This window comes from Trichomonas vaginalis, chromosome III (genome assembly GCF_026262505.1).
Source record: "Trichomonas vaginalis G3 chromosome III, whole genome shotgun sequence".
Taxonomy (NCBI): domain Eukaryota; phylum Parabasalia; order Trichomonadida; family Trichomonadidae; genus Trichomonas; species Trichomonas vaginalis.
Window position 1 is genome coordinate 26286763 of NC_067205.1, and position 13876 is coordinate 26300638.

General features: G+C 29.8%; 7 protein-coding genes across 7 annotated transcripts; 4 read left to right on the top strand and 3 right to left on the bottom strand.

The window, feature by feature from the left end:
* Positions 1-2: 2 nt before the first annotated feature.
* Positions 3-1049, bottom strand: TVAGG3_0767710 (ribonuclease inhibitor domain-containing protein; the record flags this gene model as incomplete). Its single annotated transcript, XM_001322377.1, has 1 exon — positions 3-1049. One exon carries the CDS (start codon positions 1047-1049, stop codon positions 3-5), a length of 1047 nt encoding a protein of 348 aa, XP_001322412.1.
* A 2288-nt stretch (positions 1050-3337) lies between these two features.
* TVAGG3_0767720 (antigen BSP-related family) lies at positions 3338-4681 on the top strand (the record flags this gene model as incomplete). Its single annotated transcript, XM_001322378.1, has 1 exon — positions 3338-4681. One exon carries the CDS (start codon positions 3338-3340, stop codon positions 4679-4681), a length of 1344 nt encoding a protein of 447 aa, XP_001322413.1.
* Positions 4682-5235: 554 nt separating this feature from the next.
* On the top strand, positions 5236-6549 carry TVAGG3_0767730 (leucine-rich repeats (6 copies)-containing protein; the record flags this gene model as incomplete). The annotated part of the gene is made up of 1 exon (XM_001322379.1): positions 5236-6549. The coding sequence occupies one exon, from the start codon at positions 5236-5238 to the stop codon at positions 6547-6549; it is 1314 nt and encodes a 437-aa protein (XP_001322414.1).
* Positions 6550-6745: 196 nt separating this feature from the next.
* Positions 6746-7732, bottom strand: TVAGG3_0767740 (leucine-rich repeats (6 copies)-containing protein; the record flags this gene model as incomplete). The annotated part of the gene is made up of 1 exon (XM_001322380.1): positions 6746-7732. One exon carries the CDS (start codon positions 7730-7732, stop codon positions 6746-6748), a length of 987 nt encoding a protein of 328 aa, XP_001322415.1.
* An 809-nt stretch (positions 7733-8541) lies between these two features.
* TVAGG3_0767750 (phospholipase-related family) lies at positions 8542-9479 on the top strand (the record flags this gene model as incomplete). Its single annotated transcript, XM_001322381.1, has 1 exon — positions 8568-9473. One exon carries the CDS (start codon positions 8568-8570, stop codon positions 9471-9473), a length of 906 nt encoding a protein of 301 aa, XP_001322416.1.
* A 135-nt stretch (positions 9480-9614) lies between these two features.
* On the bottom strand, positions 9615-10211 carry TVAGG3_0767760 (GTPase protein; the record flags this gene model as incomplete). Its single annotated transcript, XM_001322382.1, has 1 exon — positions 9615-10211. One exon carries the CDS (start codon positions 10209-10211, stop codon positions 9615-9617), a length of 597 nt encoding a protein of 198 aa, XP_001322417.1.
* Positions 10212-10404: 193 nt separating this feature from the next.
* TVAGG3_0767770 (tetratricopeptide repeat domain domain-containing protein) lies at positions 10405-11485 on the top strand (the record flags this gene model as incomplete). The annotated part of the gene is made up of 1 exon (XM_001322383.1): positions 10417-11448. One exon carries the CDS (start codon positions 10417-10419, stop codon positions 11446-11448), a length of 1032 nt encoding a protein of 343 aa, XP_001322418.1.
* Between the last annotated feature and the right edge of the window lie 2391 nt (positions 11486-13876).

The following is a 13876-nucleotide window of genomic DNA, read 5'->3' on the forward strand; positions in this document are numbered from 1 at the left end:
AATTATGAGATTTGAAACTGAGCCATAATTGTAAAAAGATTATCATATGTTGATGTTGCGTCTTTCGTAAAAGTTACCGTAATAAATTGGGCATAGTAAAACGAAGAAGAATACAAATTATTAATATTAGGGAATTCAATGTAATTAATTTTTGCATAGTAAAACACGTAGTCACGTAATGATATTGATCCTCCAGCGAATATCAAATCGCCAACAACTGCATAATAAAAAGCTTCATAGTACACATATGAAATTGTTCTAGGAAGATACAAACTATTTATCTTACTTTGATAAAAACAATACGAGGAGATTGCTTGAAAACTGCTTTCATTCAAGTTTACATCACCAAGAATTGAGTATGCAAAGGCATAATCGTTCATTGATGATATTGTTCCACCAATGTAGACATGTGATACGTTTGCTGACTTAAATATGTATGAATTAATAGTGGAGCTTCCATTTGCGATGGAGAAATTTTGCACTTTTTTGCAACTCTGAAATGCATAGCTTCCAACTGTAACAACAGATGAAGAGAATATAACTTCAGTAAGATTCTGACAATTATTAAATGCATAGCTTCCGATAGTTGTGACTGAAGATGAGAATGTAACTTTGTTTAGATAACTGCAGCCACTGAATGCAGATTCTCCGATCTTGACATTCGCTGCAGAGAAAGTTGCACTTGGAATTTTTGAACAACCATAGAACGTTTGGCTTCCTACTGTGCTGAGACTTGTTGGGAAGTTAAAACTTGACAAACTCGAGAGGCCATAGAAAGCGCTATCACTTATTGTCTGGACTGTATTTGGGAGTTGTACACTTCCAAGTTGGTTACAATTCTGAAAGCAATATGATCCTATTGATGTAAGAGTATCTAATACTATTACGGTTCTAAGATTCGAACATGAATAAAAAGATTGATAGCCAAAGGTAGTAACATTAGTTATTGAAAGATCTTGAACTGTTGAATCATATCGAAATTGGTAATTTGAAACATAGCCATCTCTTATTGAGTAGCTTGAACCGGTTTTCGTTACAGTAGCGCTCATTTTGAAGTTAAAAAATTATCATGTAAAGTTTTGAAAAAATTTGGTTTATAAATTATATATGTTTACATATTAGTTAAGTAATATTATCAATAACTTTTGACAATAAATTGAAATTGTTAAGTATGAAAAAAAAACTACAACAAGTAATTAAAATAATTATATATGAAATGTATATTATTAAAAAAATATAGTTATCAATAAATTTGCATTCAAATCTTATTTTTTTAAATACTATTGAACGCTTTTAATGAAATTGAACTTGTATTATATATCTAGATGTAAATGCACGAGTGATATTTTGAGATGAATGAAATCGAGAAAATGAGAGTTTCAAATTTCAGAAATGTGACGGTTTTTTTTCCTAAAATATATGAAGATCGTATATTTATTGTACCCAGATTTTCCTTACTTTTACCACTCCCCATGTAATTTCTGGGGAAAACGATAATTCATTTTTTTTATGGATGAATAGATCGTTTTCCTAGAAAGGACCTCATATCTCTGGCTAAAAAGAGTGTCAGATCCTAAATAGGTTATTGATCTAGTGTACAAATCCAATAAAAAGCCTATTTTTTGGCTTTTTTGGTGCTCATTTTTTCGAAGATCTACATGAATATGGGGAAACCATCGGATTTTTTTGGTTAACCCACATCTTCATGTAGTCTGGACTATCTTTCCTCGAAGGACCTCTTTACGGGTGTAAAAACTCATAAAGTTCTCAAAAGATTCATTCTAGATCTCCATGCTGAAAGAATTTACAATAAAAAAGAGATCTACGCATCAAACTACAGCCATAAATGAACTGAACCCCTAAAGCTCAGCTCTTAGTTTATCAAAAACGTCGAAATCCTTCTCATTGCAATCAAATTTTCTCAATAACTCATAAGAAAAATCGAATTTTGATTAAGCCGATGTTATAGGTATCACAAATACTACAAACTTGAGCAATATCGAAATTGCCAGCAAAAGTTTGAAATTGCATTGCTCATATTTGTTTTGTAAACTAAAAATCTGCTTATATTATTCATTAATTTTTTATATATTATTCATATACTTTAATAAAAACAATACTATTTCACCTTAAAAATGAATTTCATAAGTCAATATTATTTTTTTGAAAATGTATCAATTTTCGATTAAAACAACATGAGAATAAAATTTACGCAAAATTATTTTAAAAAATGGTTTTAAAAATTTACAATTGATTAAGAATAAGATTGCAAGAAGTTTTGAAGTTTAATTTTAAGAAAAAAAATTCGGATATTATTCATGGATCTAAGTGATCTGATATTTGAGTATCGGCACTATGCATAAAACATATATTTATAGTTTTTGGATTTTTATGATTTTAAATATATTCAAATTTGGCAATCCAATAGATTTTTAAAAAATAGGTAAATAAAAATAGATTACATATGCAGCAGATTTAGAACATGAAACAAATCTTATAGTGACCCAAAAAAAAATTCATGATCCAAAAAAGAAAAAAATAGCTAAATGGGAATAAAACCTTGGCATAATGAATCATTATGTCAGATGTTTCCACTACACTACACCGGCAGTTCGAAAAATGCCCTTGGTGGTTCTATTTAATAGCTACTCCCAACGATAGGCGGTGTCCCCAGCTTTAGAGGGGTGGTAAAAGTAAGGAAAATCTGGGTAGTTTTTTTAAATGAAAATAACTATTTCGATCATTATCGAACCACATTTTTTAGTATAGTTATAACATATAAGTTAATGTGTTAAAGAATATATTTATCAAGTTCTTATCATCAAAAATCATATTGAGTCTGCTTTTATTCAAAAAAAGCAATAGCTTTTCAAAATTTCAATTATTTAAGGTTTTCGAATAGACAGATTCAATTTGATTTTTCAAGTTTTAAACTTGATAGTTAGATTGTATTATACATTACATGATATAATGTATCATTTCAAAAAAATATATATATGGTTCGTTACGCATCGAAACTTTGCCACTTGAAATTAAAATTAATCCCATGTGAATTAAATTAATCGTTATCATAGTTCAAAAAAAATGAAATCAAAATTGTCACAATTATGAAAATTGAAAACACTTAATTCAAATTCATGATTATTATCCATTCCATAAAAAGTGCTTTTCTCCTAATTGATTTAATTCTTTAAAGGTAAATAAATTGAAATTTAAAAAGTTAAGTGTTACCATGAATTATTATTATCTTATTCTTAATTATTATTAAACAATAATATTCGATTACGTTATTTTCAATACTTTACACATAATTTCAGATTATTTATTAACTTAAAAAATGAGTGCCACTGTAACAAAAACTGGTACAACCTACTCGATAAGTAATGGCTATGTTTCTGATTACCAATTCGATTATGATTACACTGTTCAGGAAGTTTCAATGACGAACGTAAGATCACTAGGGTATAGATCTTTTTATTACTGCACATCTCTTAGAACCGTAATAGTATTAGATACTCTTACATCAATAGGATCATATTGCTTTCAGAATTGTAACCAACTTGGAAGTGTACAACTCCCAAATACAGTCCAGACAATAAGTGATAGCGCTTTCTATGGCCTCTCGAGTTTGTCAAGTTTTAACTTCCCAACAAGTCTCAGCACAGTAGGAAGCCAAACGTTCTATGGTTGTTCAAAAATTCCAAGTGCAACTTTCTCTGCAGCGAATGTCAAGATCGGAGAATCTGCATTCAGTGGCTGCAGTTATCTAAACAAAGTTACATTCTCATCTTCAGTCACAACTATCGGAAGCTATGCATTTAATAATTGTCAGAATCTTACTGAAGTTATATTCTCTTCATCTGTTGTTACAGTTGGAAGCTATGCATTTCAGAGTTGCAATCATCTTCTTCAAGTAATATTCTCATCATCTATTGGTACGCTAGGAAGCTATGCTTTCCAATACTGCAGCAGAATAGAAAATTTTTCAATCAAAAGTGGATGTTCAACCATGAATTCATACATTTTTAATTCAGCAAACATATTAAACCTACACATTAAAGGATCAATATCATCATTTGGCGATTATCCTTTCAGAAATGGTATTTATGGTGATATAAACATGTTAGATTGTAGCATAACATCTCTTCCAAGTTATTGTTTTTATGAATGTAAGATAAAGAGTTTATATCTTTCTAGAGCAATTACATCTCTCGGTTATGAATCATTTTACTATGCAGTAGTTGGTGATTTAATATTTGCTGGAGGATCAATATCCTTAAGTGATTATGTCTTTTACTCTGCAAAAATAAATTACGCTGTTTTTCCAAATATCAGGAGCTTTGGTTCATATGATTTCGATTCGGCAACTATCACCACAATTGATAACATATTTAGAGGAACCAATTATTATTATAGTTATGCAAATTCTCGCTATCAAAAAATGTATTATTCACCCAAGATATCTAATTTAACAATTCCAGGTACAGTAAAATCAATTGGTAATTCTTCTTTTCATTTGACCAAATTATCAAAATTAATTATTAATGAAGGTGTTCAAACCATTAATGATTATGCATTTTATTTATGCGAAATTAATTATTTGGTATTGCCATCTACTATTAAATATATTGGTAAATTTGCTTTAACAAATCTTGGAGTTTTACCTAATATTACTCTTTAATTTTGATAAATAATTTAAATTTCAAAATATCAAGTTCAGTTCGACTATGTATGTAGTAATTCCTCAATAAAGTGCCAAAACCCTATTAAAATATATGAACATTTTCAACATTTTAATGTTTTTATTTAAAAATTTGTTGGAATATGAGCTTCAAACAATTATTATGTAAATAAAAATAATTAAATATATGTATTTATTCGTATTACAACCGTAGTAAGTCGATTCTTCCTTTCTTCTACTGAGTTTTGAATTTGATTTCGAATTGTAAAGAGATTCAAAGGGAAAATACTAGCGGATAAAAACTACCTCCATGAAAGGGTCATAATGGAGTCAAGTTGTATTTTTTGATATTTTTTGCTTTTCGAGCCTAAATAGGTAGCCAAGATAATGCCTAAAAATAAGGTTCTAAATTTTGAAGTTTACATGATCCTCTCGTGTGCACCCTTAACCTCTCTAAGAATATTCAATCAATTGGCACAATGTGTTTCTTCTATTCATTAATTTATGAAATCTCAATTCCTGATAATGTAACTGTAATTGAAATTCAGACATTTATGTATTGCAGTTTATTATCTCATGTTAAGTTGTCAAAGAATCTGTCATATATAAAAGAGAAAAGTTTTGCATATACAAATCTACAAGAAATTGATTTTCCAGATTCTTTAATTGAGCTCGGAACTTTCTCATTTATGTATACACCAATTAAAAAATACGTATTTAAAGAAGGATTTGTTAAATTTTATAATCAATCACTAGCTTTCACTAATGCTACAATTGTTGAAGTACCATCAACTCTTAGGTTTATTGGCTATGATGTTTTCCAAGAGAACAATGTCACAAGATTAATCATTCCAGAGGGACTTGAAGTATTGCAACATCGAGCGTTTGAATTCTCAAAAATTGAATACTTCGAATTTCCATCATCAATTAAGACTGTTGAATCATTTTCATTCAGATATAACTGTGCAAATGATCTAATATTCAAAGAAGGATTGCAATATATAAATAGCTGTGCATTTTTTGAGTCCAATTTCACGAATGTCAAGCTTCCAAGTACATTGAAATCAATTGGATCATATTCATTTTATAGGTGTCCCATACAAAATATTGAAGTGCCCCAAAATGCACAAATTGATAATATTGGTAGCTATGCTTTCACACTTTTGATGCATCCCAATTTTTCATTTCCAAATGGAACAAAACAGATTTCGAAGTTCGGATTTTATGGTTGTGTAATTAATAATTTAGAAATTCCTGTTACATTGACCAGAATGGACAACTGGAGTTTTGTCGAAATAACTTGCGAAAACTTAGTTTTTCAACCTGGTTATAATTTAGTTCCTGAATGTACATTTCCATTTTCAGATATCCAAAACTACACATTCCCTAAAACTTTAAGGAACTTTTCTAGATATTCATTCACATCTACTGCAGTGAAAGAATTAGAGATCTTTGACAATACATATATTGGTGAGGCAGCTTTTGAAGATTGCAGAAAGATCTTTAACATATCAATCCAAACTGATACCAACATTGGTAAATGGGCATTTAGTAATTGCAATGCAACACTTAATATTACAACATATGGAGATTTTATTGCTGATGAAACTTCTTTCATAAATGTAACAAATGTTACAATTGTTCATTATGGACCTCATGATATTTATGTTGCTTCAACTCGAGAAGGACTGCGCACTGTTCCAAAAATTGTTTACGTCATGTGTTGCTACAGATCAAAGTACTATGCTAGTATGAAACCAAATAACTTTACAGAATGTAGTCCTGCATTGTCATGTATCTCAAATCGTCATGATTTCTATCCTGTCCGTTATTATGGAATAACAGCACTTTATTTAGGCCTCAATTAACTCTAGTGAGATAACCTTTTTTATGAGTTTCGAATTTTTAGATGATAAAAAAAATCATTGCACAAAATTGTTAGGTGACAAATTTATGTGATGAATTTTTATGATTTGTGTCAGATGGATTTAAATATATTTTACGAATATTGAGCAAATAATTATATTTTAAAAAAATTTTAAGAAAGATTTTTTAATATTAACTTTAGTCTTTCTTAGTAATTGGGATTGTACAAAATGTATCATTTTCATAATTTTGTGGAACATTAACATTTGTTGCGATTTGTTGGTAATTAAGTGTTGCATTTGTATCTGTTACGTCTTGAACTCCAGTGTATGTAAGACTCACATTCTTCATCCCTAAAAATACCATATCTGTATATGTAATATTTTCTGATACAATAATGTTTTCTGTATTGTTGCAAAGAATGAATGCATCTTTATTAATTATACAATTTGCACCAATAGTGATATTCTTAAGTTTTTCACAATTTTTGAATGCATTATTAGAAACATTACATCCGGCAGGAATCGAAATTTCATTCATCCATGACCACATGAATGCATATCTTCCAATACTTTTGAGAGTCGATGGAAGAGTTACATGAACAAAATCATTTAATGAGAAATAAAATTCGGGGATTTCGGTGATACCTTCTCTTATTATAAGATTTTTAACTTGACAACCAGCAAATGTCCAATTTACTATATTTTTCAATGTACTCGGTATCGATAAAGTATTCATTTGAGTCTCTCGAAATGCAAATCTTGCAATATTCTCTGTGCCATGAGGAAGAATAATCTCATCAATATCGCAATATGAAAATGCATATCGTTTTATAGACAAATTTGCAGATTCTGGAAATTGAACGACATGTATTGATGAATTGTAAAATGCTTCCTCTTCAATTAATTCTATTGAATGGAGATATAGATACTTAACACTACTATTTGTTAATGCATTTTTATTAATGATTTTGAATTTTGAATAAAAAGTAATATTTTCACATGGACATCCAACAAATACAAGTGATCCTATGCTGACAAGTGAATCTGGAAATGTTATATTTCTTAAATTACTATTGGCAAATGCATTATTTGAAATTGTTGTACAATAATTAATAATTGTCAAATTAGTCATTGCACAATGTGAAAAAGCATATTCATTAATTGTTTCAATTGTTGATGACATATTGAGAATCAAAACGTTACTATTTGCAAATGCATAAGTATGTTGCTACACACAGTTCCTAAAGTATTTAATGTCATGTGTTTCTACTTATCAAAGTATTATGCAAGAACAATACCATGTAACTACTCAGACTGTAGTTTCGTGGTGTCATATTTATCAAATTGTCTTGATTTCTATCCGGTACGCCATCATGGAATTACTGCGCTTTATTTAGGTCTCTATTAAAATATTAAATTTTTATTAAGTAAATTTTGATATTTTCATTTCATAATTATTTACCCTGTGTTCGCATAAATTCTCGTATATGGTTGTTTTTCCAAACATATAAAAATCATAGAGAAACTGTTCTGTAAACGAAAACTTTGATTAATTACTAAACTTCCAAAATTTTATTAAAACAAAGGAGATTATATGAATGAAGGTGAAATTGCTGGTATTGTTATCACTAATATAACTGATATTACAATTATTATAGTAAGTTTCTTCGTTTTCAAGAAGAAAATTGGTTCGAGTGCTAAAGAACTAGAATTAAGTGATGAATCAATAAAAAATATTATAATCATTACCTTATGAATAAAAAAAGTTACTAATTAACTTAACTAAATTGTCTTATAAAACTTTCTAAAAAAATTAGTTATAGTCGTTCTTTTTGCCTTTGCCTTTCAAAAATTGAAAAGTTTACATAGAAAGAATTCACTCGAAAAGCTTTATATCTTATAGTAAAGTTCAATTAGATATGATAGCAGTCTTAACTCTTGTCTCATTCAATTTCTTTATCATCTTTTTGGTTAAATTTTGAACTGAGAAAACTTCCAAAAAATGTCACTTTTTAAAAATGGATAAAATAAATTACTCTTTTTGTTATGATGGAGACGATTTTACGGTAAATGTGGAAAAGCAAACACTATCTGGATGTGCATGGCTTCCACCAGATGGAAATCCACAATATATTGTCGTTTTCATTCATGATATTGGCTCGTTTGTTACTCACAATCATGATGTTTTTGATGTTATTACAGCTAATAGAGGTGCTGTTTATGCATGTGATCATCTTGGTCATGGACGCTCCCCAGGCCCAAGATTAGGATGCAAAATTCAAGATATTATTAAAGAAATAGGAGCAGTAATTCATTTTGCATCCACTCAACATCCAAATACGCTTATTTATTTGTATGGACAAGGTGCAGGTGCTTTAGCAATTATGAAATTTGTTTTGGATAAGCCAACGAACGCAGATTCCATCTCAGGAATATTACTTGAATCTCCGTGGTTAACACCCTGGTCTCAAAATAGAATTGGCCTTGCAAAAACGTGCTTTTATCAATTATTAGATCACATATCTCCCTATAATATTCTAGACACAGGATTTACAAGGTATTCAGAGAACACAGACCCAAACTACGTTGAAATTTCCGAGAAATGCCCATTGTATTTGCCATATATCACTCCACATTTATATCTTTCAGCGATGAAAGCCATTACAAATGTTCGCAATAAGATCGAGAGACTTCCCTCAACTATACACATCATGATGTGCATTGGCCAATACGATACAGTGTTCGATCCATTGGAATTGAAAGAAATTATGTCTTACATGAAGTCAACACTCAAAAATTTTGAAGGAAAGACATACAATTGCGGACATCTCATTACAAAAGAAAACGAACGCTCATTATTTTTAGATAATGCGATCGATTTCTTCACCGTAACAAAGAAAAAGCGCTATTCAGGAGCTAATTAATATTTTTAAATACATTGTTTTGTTATTTTTTAAGAATCGTATAAAATTTTTTTTTTATTATCTCCTATTTTGAAATGAAATCATTAAAAAGTATATTTGTCATGAAAATGGTTAATGAAAATAAACAGGAAAGTTTTAATATTAACAATTACAAGAAGATTCTTTCTTCTTAGGTTGGGCGACTTTAATAGGTAATGCTGGAGATGATTCAAGTTTCGAAATGTCCGTATTTTCTAAGATTTTCTTCGCAACAGCTTCGAATAAATTTATAATGTTAATGTTTTCTTTTGCTGATGTCTTAATAAATGAGTAGCCGTGTGACTGTGCAAATTCGACTGCTTTCTGCTCTAAATCTGGAGAGTTAATATCGAATTTATTAAAAACAACAAAATTAACTTTTGTTTCTGGTTGATTTGTTATTACAACCTCTCTCCATTCATTAAGCTTGTCAATACTTTCTGGAGAATCTGCAGAGCAAACAAATATCACAGCTAAGCTTCCTCTTAAATACATGGGAATAATACTTCTGAAACGCTCTTGCCCTGCTGTATCCCATACATGCAATGCAAGCTTTTTGTTATCTACCTCAACAATTTTCGTGATGTAACATGCGCCAATTGTTGGAGTTCCCGCCTCATCATACTGATCACGCGAAAATTTATAAACAATTGATGTTTTACCAACTGAACTTTCGCCCATCATGATAACCTTTGCAGGCGGAATTCCTTGCTCAGTCATATTTTTTGACAGAAAAGGCGTCACTTTTGTTACACATAATCAAAATTTAATTAACTTAATAATACATTAAATAATTTGTTTGATTTTGTGTATTAAAATTTTTAAAATATTTCCGTTCCAATATCAAATTATCTTCAAATTTTGAAAGTATGCGGAATGATTAAAAATAAATATCTTCGTTTTTTATGTCACTTTTATAGCATAAATGGAATTTCCAGAATTGAACAATGAAGAGCAACCAGATGAAGAAGAACAGACATTAACGATCGAGCCAGAGCTATATGATATGTATGAGTATAAAGTTGATGATAGAGAAGATATGCTTTGTGTTGAATTCCCAATTCCAAAATCAGTTGATCCATCAACAATCTCAGCTAAATTAAATGATCAGAAAAATGCAATTGCAGTCGAAATTCCTGGAAAAGTTCCAATTTTCAAAGGAAAACTTCTCGATACAGTTGAACAACTTCATACGCAAATCATTGACGGACATTTTGTCATTATTCTTACTAAAAGACAAAAAGGTATTTGGGAAGTTTACATTGATGATGTTTATCCAGGAACAGAAGAAATGGATCCACAAAGCCTTTTGATTTTAGGCACAATGCCTAGTTCAATCCAAGAGGAAGTTATGAAATCATACAGTTACTTGCTCAAATCAGCCTCTCATAACTTTGTTCCTGCAATGTGCCATTTAGCTAACTTTATCATGAAAATCAACCAAGGATATATGGCCGAATTTGAAGCCGAAAGACTTCTTATGACAGCCGTCCATGAATACAAATCACCAATGGCTATGGTAAATTTGGCCGATTATTATTTAAGAAAGAAAGACAGGCCAATGCTCGCACTTAAATACTTAGAAGATGCAATCTCAAAAGACTACGAATTAGCCCATTTAGTTTACGGTTTAGCCTTATCTCCAATATCTGATTACCGTGGCGTTAAAAAGAATGCTAAGATGGCAATCGAGCATTTGGAGAAGCTCAAAGATAATGCAGACGCTTTACATCATATTGCTATGCTTTATTTCAATGGACGTGGAAATAAAAGGAATTTACCAAAGGCAAACGAATACCAGCAGAAGGCAAGAAAGTTAAACAAATACGTGGCTCCACTCAGCATCGTAGAGACTTCTATGGAGAGAAAGACCATGTATGCAATTATACTCATTGTATTGGCTATAGCTCTTGGTGTTGGACTTAACGAATTACTTAAGCGATATAATCTTCTTTAACTTGTAGGTTTTATCTTAAAATACAAAAATATTAAAAGTTTTTTACTGTTTTTTTAATTTCCTTTAATTAGTAAGCGTTATTTACCTGAGAGAAGCAGTCATTATTGATAGAACAATGATGATTGACTAAATTTGCAATTCAATATTAGGTTCTTTCTTCAATTTTTTGATGTTTCTCATCTCAAAAATGATAGAAATGTAAAAAATGAGATGCAAACTATGATAATATTACTGAATCGGTTAAGTTAATGGGTATTATTACCTCGATAAAGCCTTTAAAAGGAATGTTTATATCATCAAGTGTTGTTTTTACATTAGTAAAGCTGATTTATTCTAATAAACGGTCAATGATGTTGTATATTTCGATTTTATGCAAATATGAGTATTGTGTGTTTGTAATTGGCATTTCTTTGTAAAACTAATAATATGCTTGCATATCTAATTATGATTTTCCACACAGTGAATAAGATGAAATTTGATACCCTCAATTTTTGACTTTTGCAACTTTTTCATGACCCCCTGCCCAGGTATCTAAAATACCATTTATCGCCTTAAAAGCACCCTTAATTTATGCCAATTGACAAAATAAAGATATGTTTAGAATGCTGATATGATGGAGAATCATGCTGCATCATTATTGGCCAGCAATATATAATATTTAAGAAATCTACGAGATTATCTGATTTCATGAAACTCAATGTATACTAAGTTTCAGACTTTGAAATTTTAACATGTTGATATGGGTACATAGGGTTTATGATTCCAGTCATTTATTTAAAAAATTACAAAAATGAATTAATATGATGTGAGTAACAATGATAATAAACGCTTAATTACTAATATATTATTTTTTGGTAGGAATGAAATGTTTTGGTGACATTTATAGAAGTTAAGCTGAGAATCAAAAATGCAAAAATAATTTTAAATATTAGAAGCATTATTTGATGTCATTGAGTTTAGAGTCGTGTAGCTATATGAGTACAATATGTTATTGATGTATATATGCAATAATTGTGAAAATGAAATGTGAATCTAAAGATGAGTTGCATAATACTGCGTCATAATTTGAATTCAATATGTACATAACATTACTAAATGTATTTTAAGATAATACAAAAAATTAAGCTTGCAAAAAGATATCGAAATGTAATTTTCATTAGATTCAAAGATCTGCATAGATTTCGATTTTAACTATTGATGAATTTGTCAAACCTCTATAATAATAGAATGTAGAACTAATTAAATATAATTAAAATAAAAAAATACAAATTAAAGTGATATTATAAGAGATATATGTGATGTTACCAATATGACATGATATTGGAGAACTGAGAGAATTGTGATGTGAGACTAAATATGATTTTATTATGAATAGGAGAATAATTTTAGAAGAATTTCTTGAATTTAATATATCTGAATATGTAATTCGGCATATATTATATATATATATTGGTATATTAACTAGAAATAAGAATAGGAAAGATTGTTAATGAATAATATGAGATTAAGCGAAAATATATTGTTCTAATAGATGAGTGTGGAGATTCAATATATGTGAAGAGGGATATGTGAGAGGAAATATGTAAATTTAATAAAATATGCGATGAGAGAAAAAATAACAATGATTTATATGAAATATATGAGTATTGAAAAAGCCTGATTAGTGATTTCATGTCTGTAAAAGGAATAGGTATTCTATGAGAAAGATGAAACGAATTAAAGAAGTATAAAAAAAATTTAATTAAGATTGAAAAAAAAATTGGAGTTTATGCAAATTTAAATAAGAAATATATTGCTTTTGGCATGAAGATGTCATTCTGGGAGATATTGCCTCTGCATGTATCCCAGAATGGAACAATCTTTTGCAATCAGAATGTGATTGCAAAACTTTGACCGACAAGAGTGTATTGTGCACTCTTGTCGGTCGCAGTGTCTCATTCTGGGAGACATTGCCTCTGCATGTATCCCAGAATGGAACAATCTTTTGCAATCAGAATGTGATTGCAAAACTTTGACCGACAAGAGTGTATTGTGCACTCTTGTCGGTCGCAGTGTCTCATTCTGGGAGACATTGCCTCTGCATGTATCCCAGAATGGAACAATCTTTTGCAATCAGAATGTGATTGCAAAACTTTGACCGACAAGAGTGTATTGTGCATCCACTTTGTCAATTAACTATGTTTTATAGAGACATCCCCTCACACATATTTTTTCTAATATAATTTTACCTTTTTAATATTTATTTTTTATTTTTTGTGCTTTATATAACTTATGGTGTGTACCGAACTATCTTACAGACTCTACTGAGCTATTTCCACATATAAACATGTGACAATAACGCATACATACTCCCTTCGTATTCTGATCTCCTGACATATTATCGCAAAAACTATATTTACAACACACCTCATAAAGTCTCATTTTACCC